Here is a 15,401-nt window from a genome sequence, read left to right as displayed (position 1 = left end):
AGAAAATAATATGCCAATTGCTTGGTCAACATCCTCCAACCAAGCAGTGTTCTAACGTCACCAAGAAAGCAAAATAAAAGGGTGGTACGGAGCCCGGAAAACCTTTTGTACCAATATTAGGGTGGGGCTACACCAACTTTCCTGCAGAAGCTTTTGTGCATTTCAACCAAATGTCCTCATGGGACCTCTAATAAATGTGTACTGTAGCAAAGTTTCCATCATTTTTATCCTGACTGAAGGTTAATGAAGGCAGTGTGTTGGAAATTTTCTTGGTTGACTGGCAACTCCATTAAGTGGGATCATCAGGGAAATCAGGGAAAGCTCAAGAACCACACCTTTCTGGAGCCTCTGTGACCTCTTATAGCTACTGCAACAAGAACTCCCCTAAGCTATAGTGGGAGAAACAAAAATAGGGGATATATAGGAGAGGTCATTGCTAGCTTGCTTTTAAAAAGGCACAGGCTCCAAAGATGGTCATCCTAAACCTTGCTTTACTACCTAGTAAATTACTGACTTGAGACATGTTTGCAACTACCCAGGCAATTCCAACATGCACTTGCTAATTTTTGATAGCTGTATGTATACATACAACCTAAAAGCAACTATCGAGAAGGGTCCCCCCCCTTCCTACAGTGGTTCCAGCGTTCTCCAGTTCCTCACAATCAGTGCTTGTTTAGCTGCTTTTGAGAAAAGGGGAGACATTGGGGGTCTATTATACCCCTGATATCTTCAAGAAAAGTACCTGCCAAAAGCTCAATCACATTTGGGGGGGTTGCGATTGCAATAAAGTTCAATTTAAAAAAAAAAAAAAAAAAACACACATGCATGTAGGTCCCACACGCATATGTAAACAATTGAACTACAATGTGAGGTATTCCCACTAATGTGAAAGCAATAATTCTAGGGCCAGCATTCACAATTGACTCTATACTGCTCTATCGGAACTATTTACGCAATTAATTTTTTATCATTTTTTCCCCACAAATAGAGCTTTCTTTTAGTGGTATTTGATCACCTCTGCGGTTTTTATTTGTTGCGCTATAAACAAAAGAAGAGTGACAAGTTTGAAAAAAAAAAAAAAAAAAACACAATATTTTTTACTTTTTGCTATAATAAATATCCAATTTTTTTTTTTAAACAAATTTTTTTCCTCAGTTTAGGCCGATACATATTCTTCTACATATTTTTGGTAAAAAAAGAAAAAAAAAAAAAAAATCGTAATAAGCGTATGTTGATTGGTTTGCTCAAAAGTTATAGCGTCTACAAAATAGGGGATAGATTTATAGCATTTTTATTATTATTTTTTTTTTTTTTTTACTAGTAATGGCGGCGATCTGTGATTTTTATTGTGACTGCGATATTGTGGCGGACATATCGGACACTTTTGACACATTTTTAGGACAATTCACATTTATACAGCGATCCGTGCTATAAAAATGCACTGATTACTGTATAAATGTGACTGACAGGGAAGGGGTTAACACTAGGTGGTGATCGAGGGGTTAACTGTGTTCCTAGGGAGGTGTTTCTAACTGAAGGGGGAGGGGACTCACAAGGGGAGGAGACCGATCGGTGTTGCTCTATACTGAGAACACACATCGGTCTCCTCTCCTCTCTGACAGGACGTGGATCTGTGTTTACATACACAGATCCACGGTCCTGCCATGTTACCGGGCAATTGCGGGTGCCAGGCGGACATCGCCAACGCTGGGCATGTGCATCGTGTTCCCAGTGACACGGTGCGCGCGCGCCGCCGGCAATCGTGGTGGCCAGGGAAGGCGAGGGCGTCATATGACGCCCTCCCAGAACGAGAGCCATTAATTTAAAAAAACTAAACAGTAAAGTTAGCCCAATTGTTTTGTATAATGTGAAAGATGTTACGCCACGAGAATCGTGAGAGAATTGTGATCTTTATTCTAAAGTAAAAAAAATTGTGATTCTCATTTTTCCCCAGAAGCGTGCATCTCTAATACCTAGCATGTCATGCTTTAAAAATTACGCTCATGGAACGGCAACAAACTACGTTATTTAAAAAGCTCCATAGGCAAGGTTTTAAAAGCCTTTATAGGTTACCTGTTTGGAGTTAAAGGAGGTCTGGTGCTAGAATTATTGTTCTCGATCGGACGTTCGCAGCAATACCCAACATGTGTGGTGTAATTGGTGTTAACTTATGCATGCGTTTGCCATTGCACACGAGCATGAGGGGACTGGGGACACTTTACATTTTTTTCACATTTTATTATTTATTTTATCTCCACCCCCTTACTTTGCTGCCTGTAAAAGCCATCTAGCAGCCAATTAGCCGCTGGGATAGCTCTTGCAGAGAAGAGCCAATCACCTCTTGAAAAAAAAAAAAAATGCCGGGATGACGCCTGAAGCTGCAGCCATCATCTCGGTATAACCACTTGGAAGTTAATCACGTACATGTACATGATTTGCCGGCAAGTGGTTAATGTTCACCTGCCTACATTTTTTTAATCCACTGGACAGCTTAACATGCAGCCCTCACTAAGGTGCTGCTCATGTGTTCTGATCATAGGCCCCGTATGATGTACCTAGGTTTGTGTCACATTTATGACTGAATATTGATTGATTTGATTACATATTAGCTTCAATGGTTGTACTAAGTTTAAAAGGGACTTAATCAGAAATTAAAATGATATAATGGAAGCAATTTAAATGGAAGCAATTTAGGGACCATAATTAGAACTTCTGAGCCAGCGACTTGGTAACTAGGTTTACCAAACTTCCCAGAACTAGTATATGGCTGCTTCCATCTGAGCCATATCACAAAGGTCCCCTTTAATAATATTGAAGCAATTATACAACATATATAAAGCGAACAGTAATTTCATATACAAAACAACATTTGATATTATTACAAAATAGAGGTTTGCTTCTCATTTCAGATGGAATTTATTTAGAAGTCTTTGTTTTTCTTTTGCTTCGTGGAATAAGATTTGGAGTTGTGCACGCGAACCCTGTGCTGTACCGAGGAAGTCATTTTCATGGAGTCTCTCTTTCCAGGGGACAAGCCCTTAGCTTTCAGTTTCCATAAGAGCAACTGAGCATCCTCTCCACCAGTTAGCAGAGAGTTGTCGTCAACACACCAGTTGAATGACCGCACAGTGGCAGTATGTCCTCCCTGTAAACTTTTTAAACACGTCAGGTTATCAGAGTCGCAGCTTAACAGATGGATATCACCAGTGTGAGACCCGGCCACAAGAAACATAGAATCTGTTTTGTCATGATAGAGTCCACCAATGAGATAGTCAATAGAACAGCTGGTGACTTTTTCCCTCATATCCTCAACTTTACAAAGCGTGATGGCTTCATCGGTGTCCACCTGGGCAAGATCCCACCAACAGAATCCTTCATCATGTGTCAAGCAATAAATCTGGTTGTAATCTTTGCCTGCCCAACCAACAACACTAACTGAAGAATCAGAATTGTAAGTGGAACTCAAGGCATCGTCTTCATTATCCTCTGCAATATCAAACACATTAACAAGGCCATCAGTGGAACCCGTTGCCATCAGGCCTGGCTTGTTTGGATGAAAGCGCACTTGAGTGATGTCATCATTGTGGGACTCAGAATAGATGCCAAGAGATTCTCTAGAATTGCCTTCAGAACTATATCTTGCATCCCAGAAGACCAGAAAAGAGTCGTCGTCTATTTTTTCAGTACCGGCACACAAAACAAGGTCATTGCAGCTAATATCAAAGCTAATAAAAACATTTGTTGGGTAGCCATTAAATATCTGCGCAGGTTCTGAACCAGAAGCTCTAACATCCCACAGTTTTACAGTGGCATCGCTGCATGCAGAAAACAGCAGGTTGTTGTTTGAGTGGGAAAAGCGAATACCACTCAGCACTCCAGGGTGTGCATTATATTCTTGAAGGCAGGTCATGGTTTCCTTGTTATATAACCTAATTGATTTATCAGAACACAAGATTGCAACTGTCTGATTGTTTGGTGCCTCCACCACTGCGCTTGACACGCCAATGTCAAGTATATAAGTCCTGTTGTCTTTCATAGCCGATCGTTTTGCTACGCGAAGATCTGAAAATTGCTCTTCTAAACGCTCCATGGTGGAAATGTATTTTTATCCTTCGCATAGAATGATCTAGAATAAAGATTAAACAACATTGTTAAAGAGGAAACAAACCACATTCTTAATATTCTCTAAGGCTCCATGCACACTAGGAGCAGAAAAAACCTCAATGTTTTTAGCTTAAAAAACGTGGCATAAAAGACACAAATAGAAAGCATATTGTACAAAGTTTAGGTGAGTCTATGAGAGTTTAAGAATTTTAGTTTATAGGCGTTTTTTGCACTACACGCCCCTCTGCAAAAGTTTTACTCCCAAAATAACCAGAATTCATTTCACACTGCATTGCATTTTTAATAAAAAACGTTGAAACTTGACATTCAGAAGAGATAAGAGGAGTTTAGGAGAGACTGATGTTTTTATAGCTCCTAATCTTCTCCAGAAAACGCGATAGAGAAGGGTTTTTTTTCCTGCCTCTGAACGTCCCTGACAGAAAACGCCTGTAGAAGTCATAATGTGCAAAGACACATAGAATACAACAGAAGTGCTTCTAGAGGCAGGAGAAAAAAACATCAAACGTCTGTAGAATCAACGTTTTTTAAGTCCAGTGTGCATGGAGCCTAAAAGCTGCTAATGACAAGTAAGCTCTGTATTAATTAATTCTCTAGAAGAGGTAAAATACTGCTGCTGCCCTAAGCCAAAATCTCATTTAAAATTTACCAAATTCTGCTTTCTCTACATACACCAAAGCAAACATGCCGAGCAGCCCCAGGTCCATGAAACAGGCACCAACCTGCAGCAGGTCTACCTACCTCTCCAACTGTGGTAGGCGGGCTCACTTGCAAGTAAAAAGGCACAGTGGGTGAGAGGAAGTGGGCCACAGCATGGTGGCATTGGATATTTACATTAAGGGTCCTTTCACACTGGGGCGGTTTGCAGGCGCTATTGCGCTAATAATAGCGCCTGCAAACCGACCCGAAAGTGCCGCTGCTTTCATTCCAGTGTGAAAGCCCCGAGGGCTTTCACAATGGAGCGATGCGCTGGCAGGACGGTAAAAAAAGTCCTGCCAGCAGCATCTTCAGAGCGGCGAAGGAGCGGAGTGTATACCGCTCCTTCCCATTGAAATCAATGGGACGGCGCGGCTATACCGCCCGCAAAGCGCCTCTGCAGAGGCGCTTTGCGGTGATTTTAACCCTTTCTTGGCCGCTAGCAGGGGGGTAAAACCGCCCCGCTAGCGGCCGCATACTGCCGACAACGCCCCCGCCCCAGTGTGAAAGGAGCCTAACAGAGTATGCCCCTGGGGGTGTCGGAGCAAACTCAACTTTTATAATATATTGTATGTTAAGAGGGGAAGTGATTTTTGCCCTTTTTTATTTATTTATTCGCTTTTCTCTTGTTTTTCTTCTTTTTGAACAGAATATTTTGATGTGTATATAGAGCCTTGGATATCATGTAAATGTTATATATGGACATACGTCTTTGTCCTTAGTTGACTGTTAAGCTGAATTCTAATAAAATAAAAATGTAATTATTAAAAAAAAAAAAAAAAAAAAAAAAAAAAAAACAGGGTATGCCCTGTGGATCCTGGGTCAATGACAATAATTTGAGGATAAAAACCAAGCACCCTACAAAAGGTAAGAGACCCCACCGGTTTCTTTTCATCAGTTACTGACCACCCACCACAAAAAAAAAAAAAAAAAAAAAAAAAAAAGGGAAGAACTTTGACAGTAGAACTATAGTAATTTTTCAGAATGAAATCACTGCAGCACTCAACCCAATTAGCACTTCTGTGCCATATTTAAGCCTCTTTCACACAAGTGGTTCGATTGGGTCCGCCTGTCTTGTTTTTAAGGAGGACCTGATCAGACTCTCCATTCTCCTCTTTGGGTGGTTGAATGTAAATGGACTTATGTCCGTTTATACCCTGCTACCTTCGATCCAATAAAAACAAACGCAAGGGGATCCGTTCCCATTTGGCCGGACTAGATCGAAGGGCAGTCAGGTGTAAACAGACAGCCGGTTCGTTTACATCCAACTGCCCATATAGCAAAGCAGGCTGTGTCCATGTCTGCTCTGCAGAATTGGCGTGGACACTGACCTGTCACCCGGCCGCTCCGCTGAGAAAAATCGGATCTGGCCCATATAAAAAGGGGTATTATAGAGCAGGAAAGATCTTGGTGTCACCACTGAAAACTCTTCTTTTTGATCGTAGTCAGTGCTGGCCACACCTATCTCCTCTCTAGGCATGGAGTCTAGTTCAGTTCACATTGCCTGGGGAGAAGTGATGGAAGGTGCTGTCTTCCATCCTCCTCTTAGCTCCAATTGCCAGAAGAGTGTTAGAGCCCCTCTGATGGTGTCAAATAGGGTTGGCAGCATCAGTCCCGATACCGAACATTTGCGTGAGTACTTGCACTCGTGCAAACACTCCGATGCTTAATCCGATACCTGGACAGCCGCAGACATGATCGGTGCAGCAGTGGGGGCAGTTACAAGCACCAATCTCTCTGTATAGCTTTTCTGACAGCCGCTTCTCCTCCTCTCCCTCCCACGGCTGTCAGGGATATTGGTGCATGTAACTGCCCCCACTGCCGCACCGACTGTCCCTCGTGTCCTCCTCAGAGTCGCCCTCTATGCTCCCCCGGTTCTATATGATATGCTCCAGGTCCCCCTCTGTGCTCCCTGTGTCCTCCTCTGGGTCCCGATTAGTGGCGGCCAGTCCATAGAGGACGCATAGGCGCCGCCTCCCTTTTCCATGCATCCGGCCCCCCTGATCTACATATCAGTGGCGCCAAACCATGGATTTCAATTTGGCGGGGTGTTTTTTTTTTTTTAAGCACACGATTAGAGTCATAGGCTCTAGTAGGCTTCAAAAAAGGTTGGGTCGGAGCGTAGAGCATTGCGCTCCGAGCCCACCCAGTTGTGTGACGATAAGCGACTAAACTTTCGCTATCATCACACTAACGTTCCTCCCTGCCAATCAGGGGGCAGGTCTGAGAGACCCGTTTCCCGATTGGCCAAAGTGTCAGGCGATCCTATTGGATGCCTAGTGCTTTGGCAGAAGAAGAGACAAATGGCGGAGGAAGCTGGAGTGGACACTGGAGCCGCACTCTAGGAGTGGACGCCACAGCCCCGCCACACGAGCGAGTAATTGCCGGACCGCCCAAGGGGAGGGGGTGGGGGTTCTGTTTCATTGCCACCGGGGGGGGGGGGGGGTTGTTGTTTGTTTGCCCCCCCAAAGAACAACCCACCAGCAGCCACCAATCCCGATCCAAAAAAAAAAAAAAAATGAATAAATATTTAGCCACTTCCTGCCCGGCCTATAGCAGAATGACGGCCAGGTGGTGGTTCTGCTATCCTGAATGGGCATCATATGACGTCCAGAATAACATGCCGGTGCATGGCGTGTCAGTCTGATTGGCGGCTCTCCCTGTCGGAAGGGGGGGGTCTGTGCTGATAATAAGCACATTGATTATCAGCACAGCCCCCATCAAATGTACCCAGCAGCTGCCAGTCAGTGCCCCATCATTAACTCCTGTCAGTGCTTAATAAAGTGCCAATCAGTGCCCACCACAGTGCAAATCAGTGCCCACCATGGTGCCAGTGTCCATCACAGTGCCAATCAGTGCCCAGCATTAACACCTGTCAGTACCTGCCCAATCAGTGCTGCCCATCAGTGCCATCCATTAGTGTCCATCAATTCCACCTGTCAGTGCTGCCTATCAGTGCCCATCATCGCCGCCTGGCAGTGCCCATCAAAGCAGATTGTCAGTGCCGCCTCATCAGGGCCCAAGAAAACTAAATTTTATATCAAAACGAAGAAAAAAAGCTTTAGTTTGTTTAGCAAAAAATAAAAACCAAAAGAAAGCTCTATTTGCGGAAAGAAAATTACAAAAATTTGGTTTGGGTACAGTGTTGCAATTGTCAAAGTACGACAGCACTGGAAGCTGAATATTGTCCTGGGCAGGAGGAGGGGGAGGGGGGAGTGCCTGGTATTGAAGTGGTTAAAAGTTAAAAAAAAAAAATGCTGACACAATCCAGAGTAAATAGATACCAAACATGTTAGGGTTGAAAATTGCGCACACTGATGGAATGGCAACAAACTACAGTACTTAAAAATCTTCATAGGCAATGCTTTAAAAAAAAAAAAATAAATTTACGGGTTACCAGGTTAGAGACAGAGGAGGACTTGTGCGAGAATTATTGTTCACACTCTGGCAATCGTGGCGATAACCCAGATGTGTGATTTAAACATTGTTTACATTTGCGGGCACAGCTTACGTATGCGTTTTCTTTGCTGTGCGAGCATGGGGGTGCTTTAAAAATATATTTTCTTCTTTTTTAACACTGTCCCTTTAAAAAAAAAAAAAAAATCTGATCACTTTTATTGCGTCACAAGGAATGTAAACATCCCTTGTGACAGTAATAGGCGATGACAGGTACTCTTTATGGGGTAAAGACCCCAAATCCTTCCCTTGTACTTCAAAGTATTCAGATTGCCAAAATCAGCGATTCTGAACACTGTCTTTTTTTTTTTTTAATCGGCGCCATTGGCAGTCGAGTAAACCAGAAGTGACGTCGCTTCCCGGAATTTTACTATGGAGACCCGATAGAAGCTGAATCCAGCTTCGCTCGGGTGACAGCCTAGCTGGCGGACCTGCTGGATCATAGATCGGGTCTCCCGGTGGGACGGGAGGCCTGGGAATAGTGGCAGACGTCGGAGGGAGGAGGGGGTGGGGGGTAGAGTCCCTTCCTGCTGCCTGGGATAACGGGCAAGCAGCTGCTGAGCTGGATCGGTTATTATTACCAGATAGCCGACCGCCTGCTCTGAAAAACGGTACTGGGATATAGCCTGCAGCTACAGGCTATATACGTATATATCCACTTCCTCAAGTCGATGTACCGGTATGATGATTTGCGCGAAGTGGTTAAAAAAAAAAAAAAAAAGTATCGGTAATCGGTATTGGCGAGTACTTCTTGCAAATTAAGTATCGGTACTTGTACTCGGTCTTAAAAAAGTGGTATTGGTGCAACCCTAGTGTCAAAAGGGACTATGAGGAAGGTTTCCAGCATCTCTAGAACAGGAAAGTAATTAAAAGTGATTGTAAGGCCTCATACACACGGACGTTTCAAAAAACGAGCTGTAAAGCTAGTAACAACGCCTGGAAAAAAAGCAGCGTTAAAAGCACGATTTTATTAGCGTTTTGATTTGGCGTCAGTGCGCGTTTAACGTCGCTTGTAAGAGTTAAGGCGCTTTTTTTTTTAAAAAAACATCCCTCTGCTATTTTCCACTCCCAAATTACCCACATAAACATTTTTACAGCTTAAAAACGCCGATGCTAAAAAAAGTCGGTATAGCGCTAATACGCGTCTTTCAGCTTTTTTCGGCGTCAAAACAGCTCTAGCACTGGAGCCTCAGAACGCGCTGGTCCTTGTTTTTTTTTGGAGTTTAAAAATAACCATGCCTGTTACAGCTCAAAAACGCCATGGTGTGTATGAGCCCATTGAATAACATGGAGTGGTGTTCTTAAGCAGCAAAAAAAGCTCAAAAAAGCCGCTGTTAAAACGTCCGTATGTATGAGGCCTAAGGCTTGGATTTTTTTTTTAAAAAACAACATACATATATCATACTTGCCTCCACTGTGCAGTTTGTTTTGCACAGAGTGGCCCCGATCCTCGACTTCTGGGGTCCCTCGACGGCTCCTCCTCTTATCAGATAACCCCCTAGGAGAAGCATTCTCCTGGGGGTTTACCTTGCGGGCGCACTCCCGAGTCCATCATCATTCGGCATCCATAGACGCCGAATGTAGGACTCGGCCCCGCCCCCCCGCATCATTGGATTTGATTGACAGCAGCGGGAGCCAATGGCTGAGCTGCTATCAATCTATCCAATCAGGAGCCGAGAACCCCGGGCAGAGGGACAGCGTGTCTCCGCCAGGTGAAGTTCCAGGGCTCAGGTAAGTAAAACAGGGGGGGCCAGTCACTGCCAGGTGTTTTTTCACCTTAATGCACGAGGGTTTACAACCCCTTTAAAATCCACTGCAGTCATCAAAAAAGATAGGGTGAGCAGATCATTTGTATTTGACTTTTATTTTTTATTGACTATAGATGGACTTTATTCCTACAATAATTTTATTTGTAACCTGATATGCTACATCAGACTCCTACATGCCTGTGATAACATGACTGAATCACTTCAAGTGTGGATCAAATGTGCATTTAAATTCTGTATATTCTGCTGAAACACAATATATTCCCACTGAGCAAAACACTTAGAGACATAATTGGCAGACCTATTTGTCAAGCATTCAAGCTGACAGGATAAAAGGGAAATCACAGTCAATACGTATTATACCAGGGAAACCTACTGCTACTGTACAAATACAGTTCAACACGAACACAGAATTGCTGTAATTTGGAGACAGGGCCTCCCCTAGATGTTCGAGATAATACTGGCTGAGACCTTTCAGAATTTAATTAATGTTTGCTCTCGAATAAAGGTTCATAAGAAATAAAAAAAAAATACTACAGTATACTACATAAAAGAAAAAAAAAAAAAAAACACCACAGTATGAATTTTCACTATCAGGGGAAACAAAGTGAAAAGTAGGGTTAAGAGCAATTAAAAAAAAAAAAAAAAAGAAAGAAAATAAAAAAGCTGCCTTGAGTCAGATTGCTACAAAATACACCACATTTGTGGACACCCGACCATAACATCTATACTCTCGGTGAGATTTACTAAAACTGGTGCACTCCGAATCTGATGCAGCTCTGCATTGTAGACAATCAGCTTCCAACGTCTGCTTTTTCAATTAAGCTTTTCGCATTAAAACCTGGAAGCCGATTGGCTTCAATGTAGAGTTGCACCAAAATTTTGCAGTTTGTAATAACCCCCTCTATATTACCAAAAGTATGTGGACAACCCCCTCCAAATGATTGTGCCTAAAAGGGGTTTCCAATGGGGTATTAATAATGTTACAGCATACAAAAGACATTTCAGATAATAGTGTTTGTCCAACCTTGTGGTGACAGGTCTGGCCAGGCCCTTGTCTGTTCCAGCATGACGGTACCCCCGTGCACAAAACCAGCTCCAACAAAACCATGGTCTGTCCAATAGAGTGTGAAGAACTTGAGTCCTGCACAAAGCCCTGACCTCCACCTGAACACGGATTGTGAGCCAGGTCTACTCATACAACATGAGTTACTAACCTCACAAATGGACTTTAAATTTCCCACAGACACACTCCATAAACTTGTGGAAAGCCTTAACAGAGATGTGGAGGATGTTTAAGCCACAAAAGGGGACCAACCCAAAGTTTTGGAATGGGATGACCAGGTGTGACTTTGTAATGCTAACCTTTTCCTTTATTTTTGGATAGAGTAGAGAACGGTTAAAATCTTGGTCATCTTTTTTGTTGTCTATGTCCCATTGTGGGGGTTTCCCTTTTAAAGCGGAAGTAAACCCACCCATAAAACAGTTTCATTTCCGGCACGTAATGTAACAATCCCATTGGTTGTGCTCTCAACCAAACTGTCAAACTATCCATTGGCTGGTGTCAGAACTGATCACATGTGCAGCATCATGGCAGTTGTAAATTAAACAGAGGCAAAGATGGCAGCTTCCTTGGCTGAAAACGATAGGGGGGGTTTACTTATACTTTAATTCCTGTGCCTGTAGGAACAAGTGAAAGGCAATCTTTACAAAGTGTGTGAAATTGCTTCGTAGGCAGTGGTCACCCAGTCTTGCCCAGCTAAGGCAAAGACCTGAAGTAGTACACTAATGAGCTCATCTCTGTCTCTATACTTTCTTCTCCTATCAGCATGTTTGTTGCACCTAATGGGCTCCTTGTTCTGCTTCTCCCTCCTCATCTCTAAGGTCTGCTGTACAAGAGGCTGACGCCAAATGAAATTCAGATACACTGTAGGCAGTCAAAAGGGGATGCATTTAATGATGTATTAAGGCTCCTTTCACACTAGCTGACTCCAAAGTTGTACGATTTTCAGTGCAACTTTGGAGTCTGACTTTGACACGACTTCAATGAGAGTGTAAAAGTCGGATCAAAAGTAGTGCAGGAACCTTTTCTGAAGTCGCAATGACTTCTGTACTGTCAGTAGGAACGGCTCTCATAGAAAAACATTGAATTTCACATAACCTGTGACAAGTCGGATCCCAAATCACACAAGAGTGAAAAGAGCCTAATGAATACAGAGCTGCATTCATTTGTATGGTTAACATATTTGAACTGTATTATACAAAACCTATAAACAGAAAAAGATAGAGATATACAGTGGGGATGGAAAGTATTCAGACCCCCTTAAATTTTTCACTCTTTGTTATATTGCAGCCATTTGCTAAAATCATTTAAGTTCATTTTTTCCTCATTAATGTACACAGCACCCCATATTGACAGAAAAACACAGAATTGTTGACATTTTTGCAGATTTATTAAAAAAGAAAAACTGAAATATCACATGGTCCTAAGTATTCAGACCCTTTGCTGTGACACTCATATATTTAACTCAGGTGCTGTCCATTTCTTCTGATCATCCTTGAGATGGTTCTACACCTTCATTTGAGTCCAGCTGTGTTTGATTATACTGATTGGACTTGATTAGGAAAGCCACACACCTGTCTATATAAGACCTTACAGCTCACAGTGGATGTCAGAGCAATTGAGAATCATGAGGTCAAGGGAACTGCCTGAAGAGCTCAGAGACAGAATTGTGGCAAGGCACAGATCTGGCCAAGGTTACAAAAAAAATTTCTTCTGCACTTAAGGTTCCTAAGAGCAAAGTGGCCTCCATAATCCTTAAATGGAAGACGTTTGGGACGACCAGAACCCTTACTGGAGCTGGCCGTTCGGCCAAACTGAGCTATCAGGGGAGAAGAGCCTTGACGAGAGAGGTAAAGAAGGACCAAAAGATCACTGTGGCTGAGCTCCAGAGATGCAGTCGGGAGATGGGAGAGAGTTGTAGAAAGTCACTGCAGCCCTCCACCAGTCAGGGCTTTATGGCAGAGTGGCCCGACGGAAGCCTCTCCTCAGTGCAAGACACATGAAAGCCTGCATGGAGTTTGCTAAAAAAAACACCCGAAGGACTCCAAGATGGTGAGAAATAAGATTCTCTGGTCTGATGAGACCAAGATAGAACTTTTTGGCCTTAATTTCAAGCGGTATGTGTGAAGAAAACCAGGCACTGCTCATCACCTGTCCAATACAGTCCCAACAGTGAAGCATGGTGGTGGCAGCATCATGATGTGGGGGTGTTTTTCAGCTGCAGGGACAGAATGACTGGTTGCAATCGAGGGAAAGATGAATGCGGCCAAGTACAGGGATATCCTGGACAAAAACCTTCTCCAGAGTGCTCAGGACCTCAGACTGGGCCAAAGGTTTACCTTCCAACAAGACAATGACCCTAAGCACACAGCTAAAATAACGAAGGAGTGGCTTCACAACAACTCTGACTGTTCTTGAATGGCCCAGTCAGAGCCCTGACTTAAACCCAATTGAGCATCTCTGGAGAGACTTAAAAACGTCTGTCCACCAACGTATACCATCCAACCTGACAGAACTGGAGAGGATCTGCAAGGAGGAATGGCAGAGGATCCCCAAATCCAGGTGTGAAAAACTTGTTGCATCTTTCCCAAAAAGACTCATGGCTGTATTAGATCAAAACGGTGCTTCTACTAAATACTGAGCAAAGGGTCTGAATACTTAGGACCATGTGATATTTCAGTTTTTCTTTTTTAATAAATCTGAAAAAATGTCAATAATTCTGTGTTTTTATGTCAATATGGGGTGCTGCGTGTACATTAATGCGGAAAAAAAATGAACTTGAATGATTTTAGGATATGGCTGCAATATAACAAAGAGTGGAACATTTAAGGGGGTTTGAATACTTTCCGTCCCCACTGTATATGTATACTGTATAGAGATCTATTTTTTTTTTTTTAATAGTACAGCTCACCTATTAACAATTGCCACATCCAATAACATTTATGGACACTGTGGTTTATGTGTTGTATGTTGATTATAGCTCTTTAATACTTGGCCAGATGATATTTGCTAAGTGTGCTTGATTAGCAGCTTTTTGCCGTGAAATTTGAGCAACACAACCTTAGGAAATGGCTGGGATGGGAGCCAGTGTCAGGTCAGAGCTGGGTGACACTGTATCTAATGATAGACTCTCACAGTATACGTTACATATAACATTTCAGCTCTTTCTTTATCTCCAGCAGCTATCTATCTAGGTTAAAGATTGCTGCGCTATGTAGGTGTCTTATAAGTGCAATACACCTCTAGTGATCTTCAATAATTATTCTGGTATTTTAAATATGAGCGATAGGGAGATTACCCTTCCAAGTTAAACCCAAAAATGTAACACCACACTCCCCCCCCAAAAAAAAGGTTTAGCCCCCCCCCCCCCCCCCCTGCCCTCATGTACACCATTTTGTTTGATTGTAAAAGTTATATATAGGTGTGCATGCTGGAGCAAGAAGGATTCTAGGACTATTAATCCCACTGCAAAGGAGGGCTTTTAGTTTTGCCAGAATCCAGTTTAAAGCTCTGTTCACATCTAGGCATTGCTATTTTAAAGGCGTTTTTTTCCAGCGTTTTTGCAGAGTTGTTGTACAGGCAAAACCAAGACAAATTATTGTGACTTTGTAATCATTAATACAGGCAGTCCCCGAGTTACGAACACACGAGTTACGAACGACCTCAAATGCCGGCCACTTGTGCTCTACGCTGGTCCTGGATATCTCTGAGCACCTCCGGACACACCCCATACTGCAGTACTACATGTACTGCATGGCCAGAAGAGCCCCAGATAACATAACAAGCGCCCGGAACATCCCACATCCATGCACAGGCGGAAGTTACACTTACAAATGCAGTGTTCCGACTTACGAACAAATTCCACTTATGAACAAACCTACAGTCCTTATTGTGTTCGTAACTCGGGGACTGCCTGTACATCATAAATGTAATTTTTTTAAGCAGGGTTAAGTACCTGAATTTGACCTGGTATCTTGCAGTCCCCTGTACAGCAGCAGAGCTAGACTAAGAGGGAGAAGCAGTACAAGGAGCCAATCAGCTCATGTGCTGACAAGAAGCATGCCGATAGGAAGTTTAGGTAAAGTGACAGAGAAATTAGTTAAAGGAATTTTTCATTTTAGTATCATACTTACCTAGGTGGATGCAGCATCGGCTGAGACCAGAACACTCAAAGAACACCTATCGATTGGTTCTCGGGAGCCCCCTGAGCAGAGAGCTGGTGACTATCAGTCACTACTGTCTGCCCTGCCCCTCCAGCGCTCACTGGAGCACTGGGCTGTGGAGAGGGCAGGAGTGGC

General features: G+C 43.2%; 1 protein-coding gene across 4 annotated transcripts in view; it reads right to left on the bottom strand.

The window, feature by feature from the left end:
* Positions 1-1,025: 1,025 nt before the first annotated feature.
* The window catches only part of WDR89 (WD repeat domain 89), a 118,198-nt gene continuing 103,822 nt past the window's right edge, over positions 1,026-15,401 (bottom strand). For 2 of the 4 annotated variants that reach the window (XM_073610180.1, XM_073610183.1), the window contains one exon: positions 1,027-4,126. In XM_073610180.1, the coding sequence (XP_073466281.1) occupies positions 2,921-4,090 (1,170 nt within the window). In that variant the 5' untranslated portion in view covers positions 4,091-4,126 and the 3' untranslated portion in view covers positions 1,027-2,920. Of the gene's footprint in view, positions 4,127-7,700; positions 7,847-15,401 lie in introns of all 4 variants that reach the window. The other 2 variants (XM_073610182.1, XM_073610179.1) reach the window with 2 other exon arrangements.

The sequence above is a fragment of the Aquarana catesbeiana genome, linkage group LG13 (genome assembly GCF_042186555.1).
Source record: "Aquarana catesbeiana isolate 2022-GZ linkage group LG13, ASM4218655v1, whole genome shotgun sequence".
NCBI lineage: Eukaryota > Metazoa > Chordata > Amphibia > Anura > Ranidae > Aquarana > Aquarana catesbeiana.
Note: the sequence above shows the minus strand (reverse complement) of the source record. Positions and strands in the feature narration are given on the sequence as shown.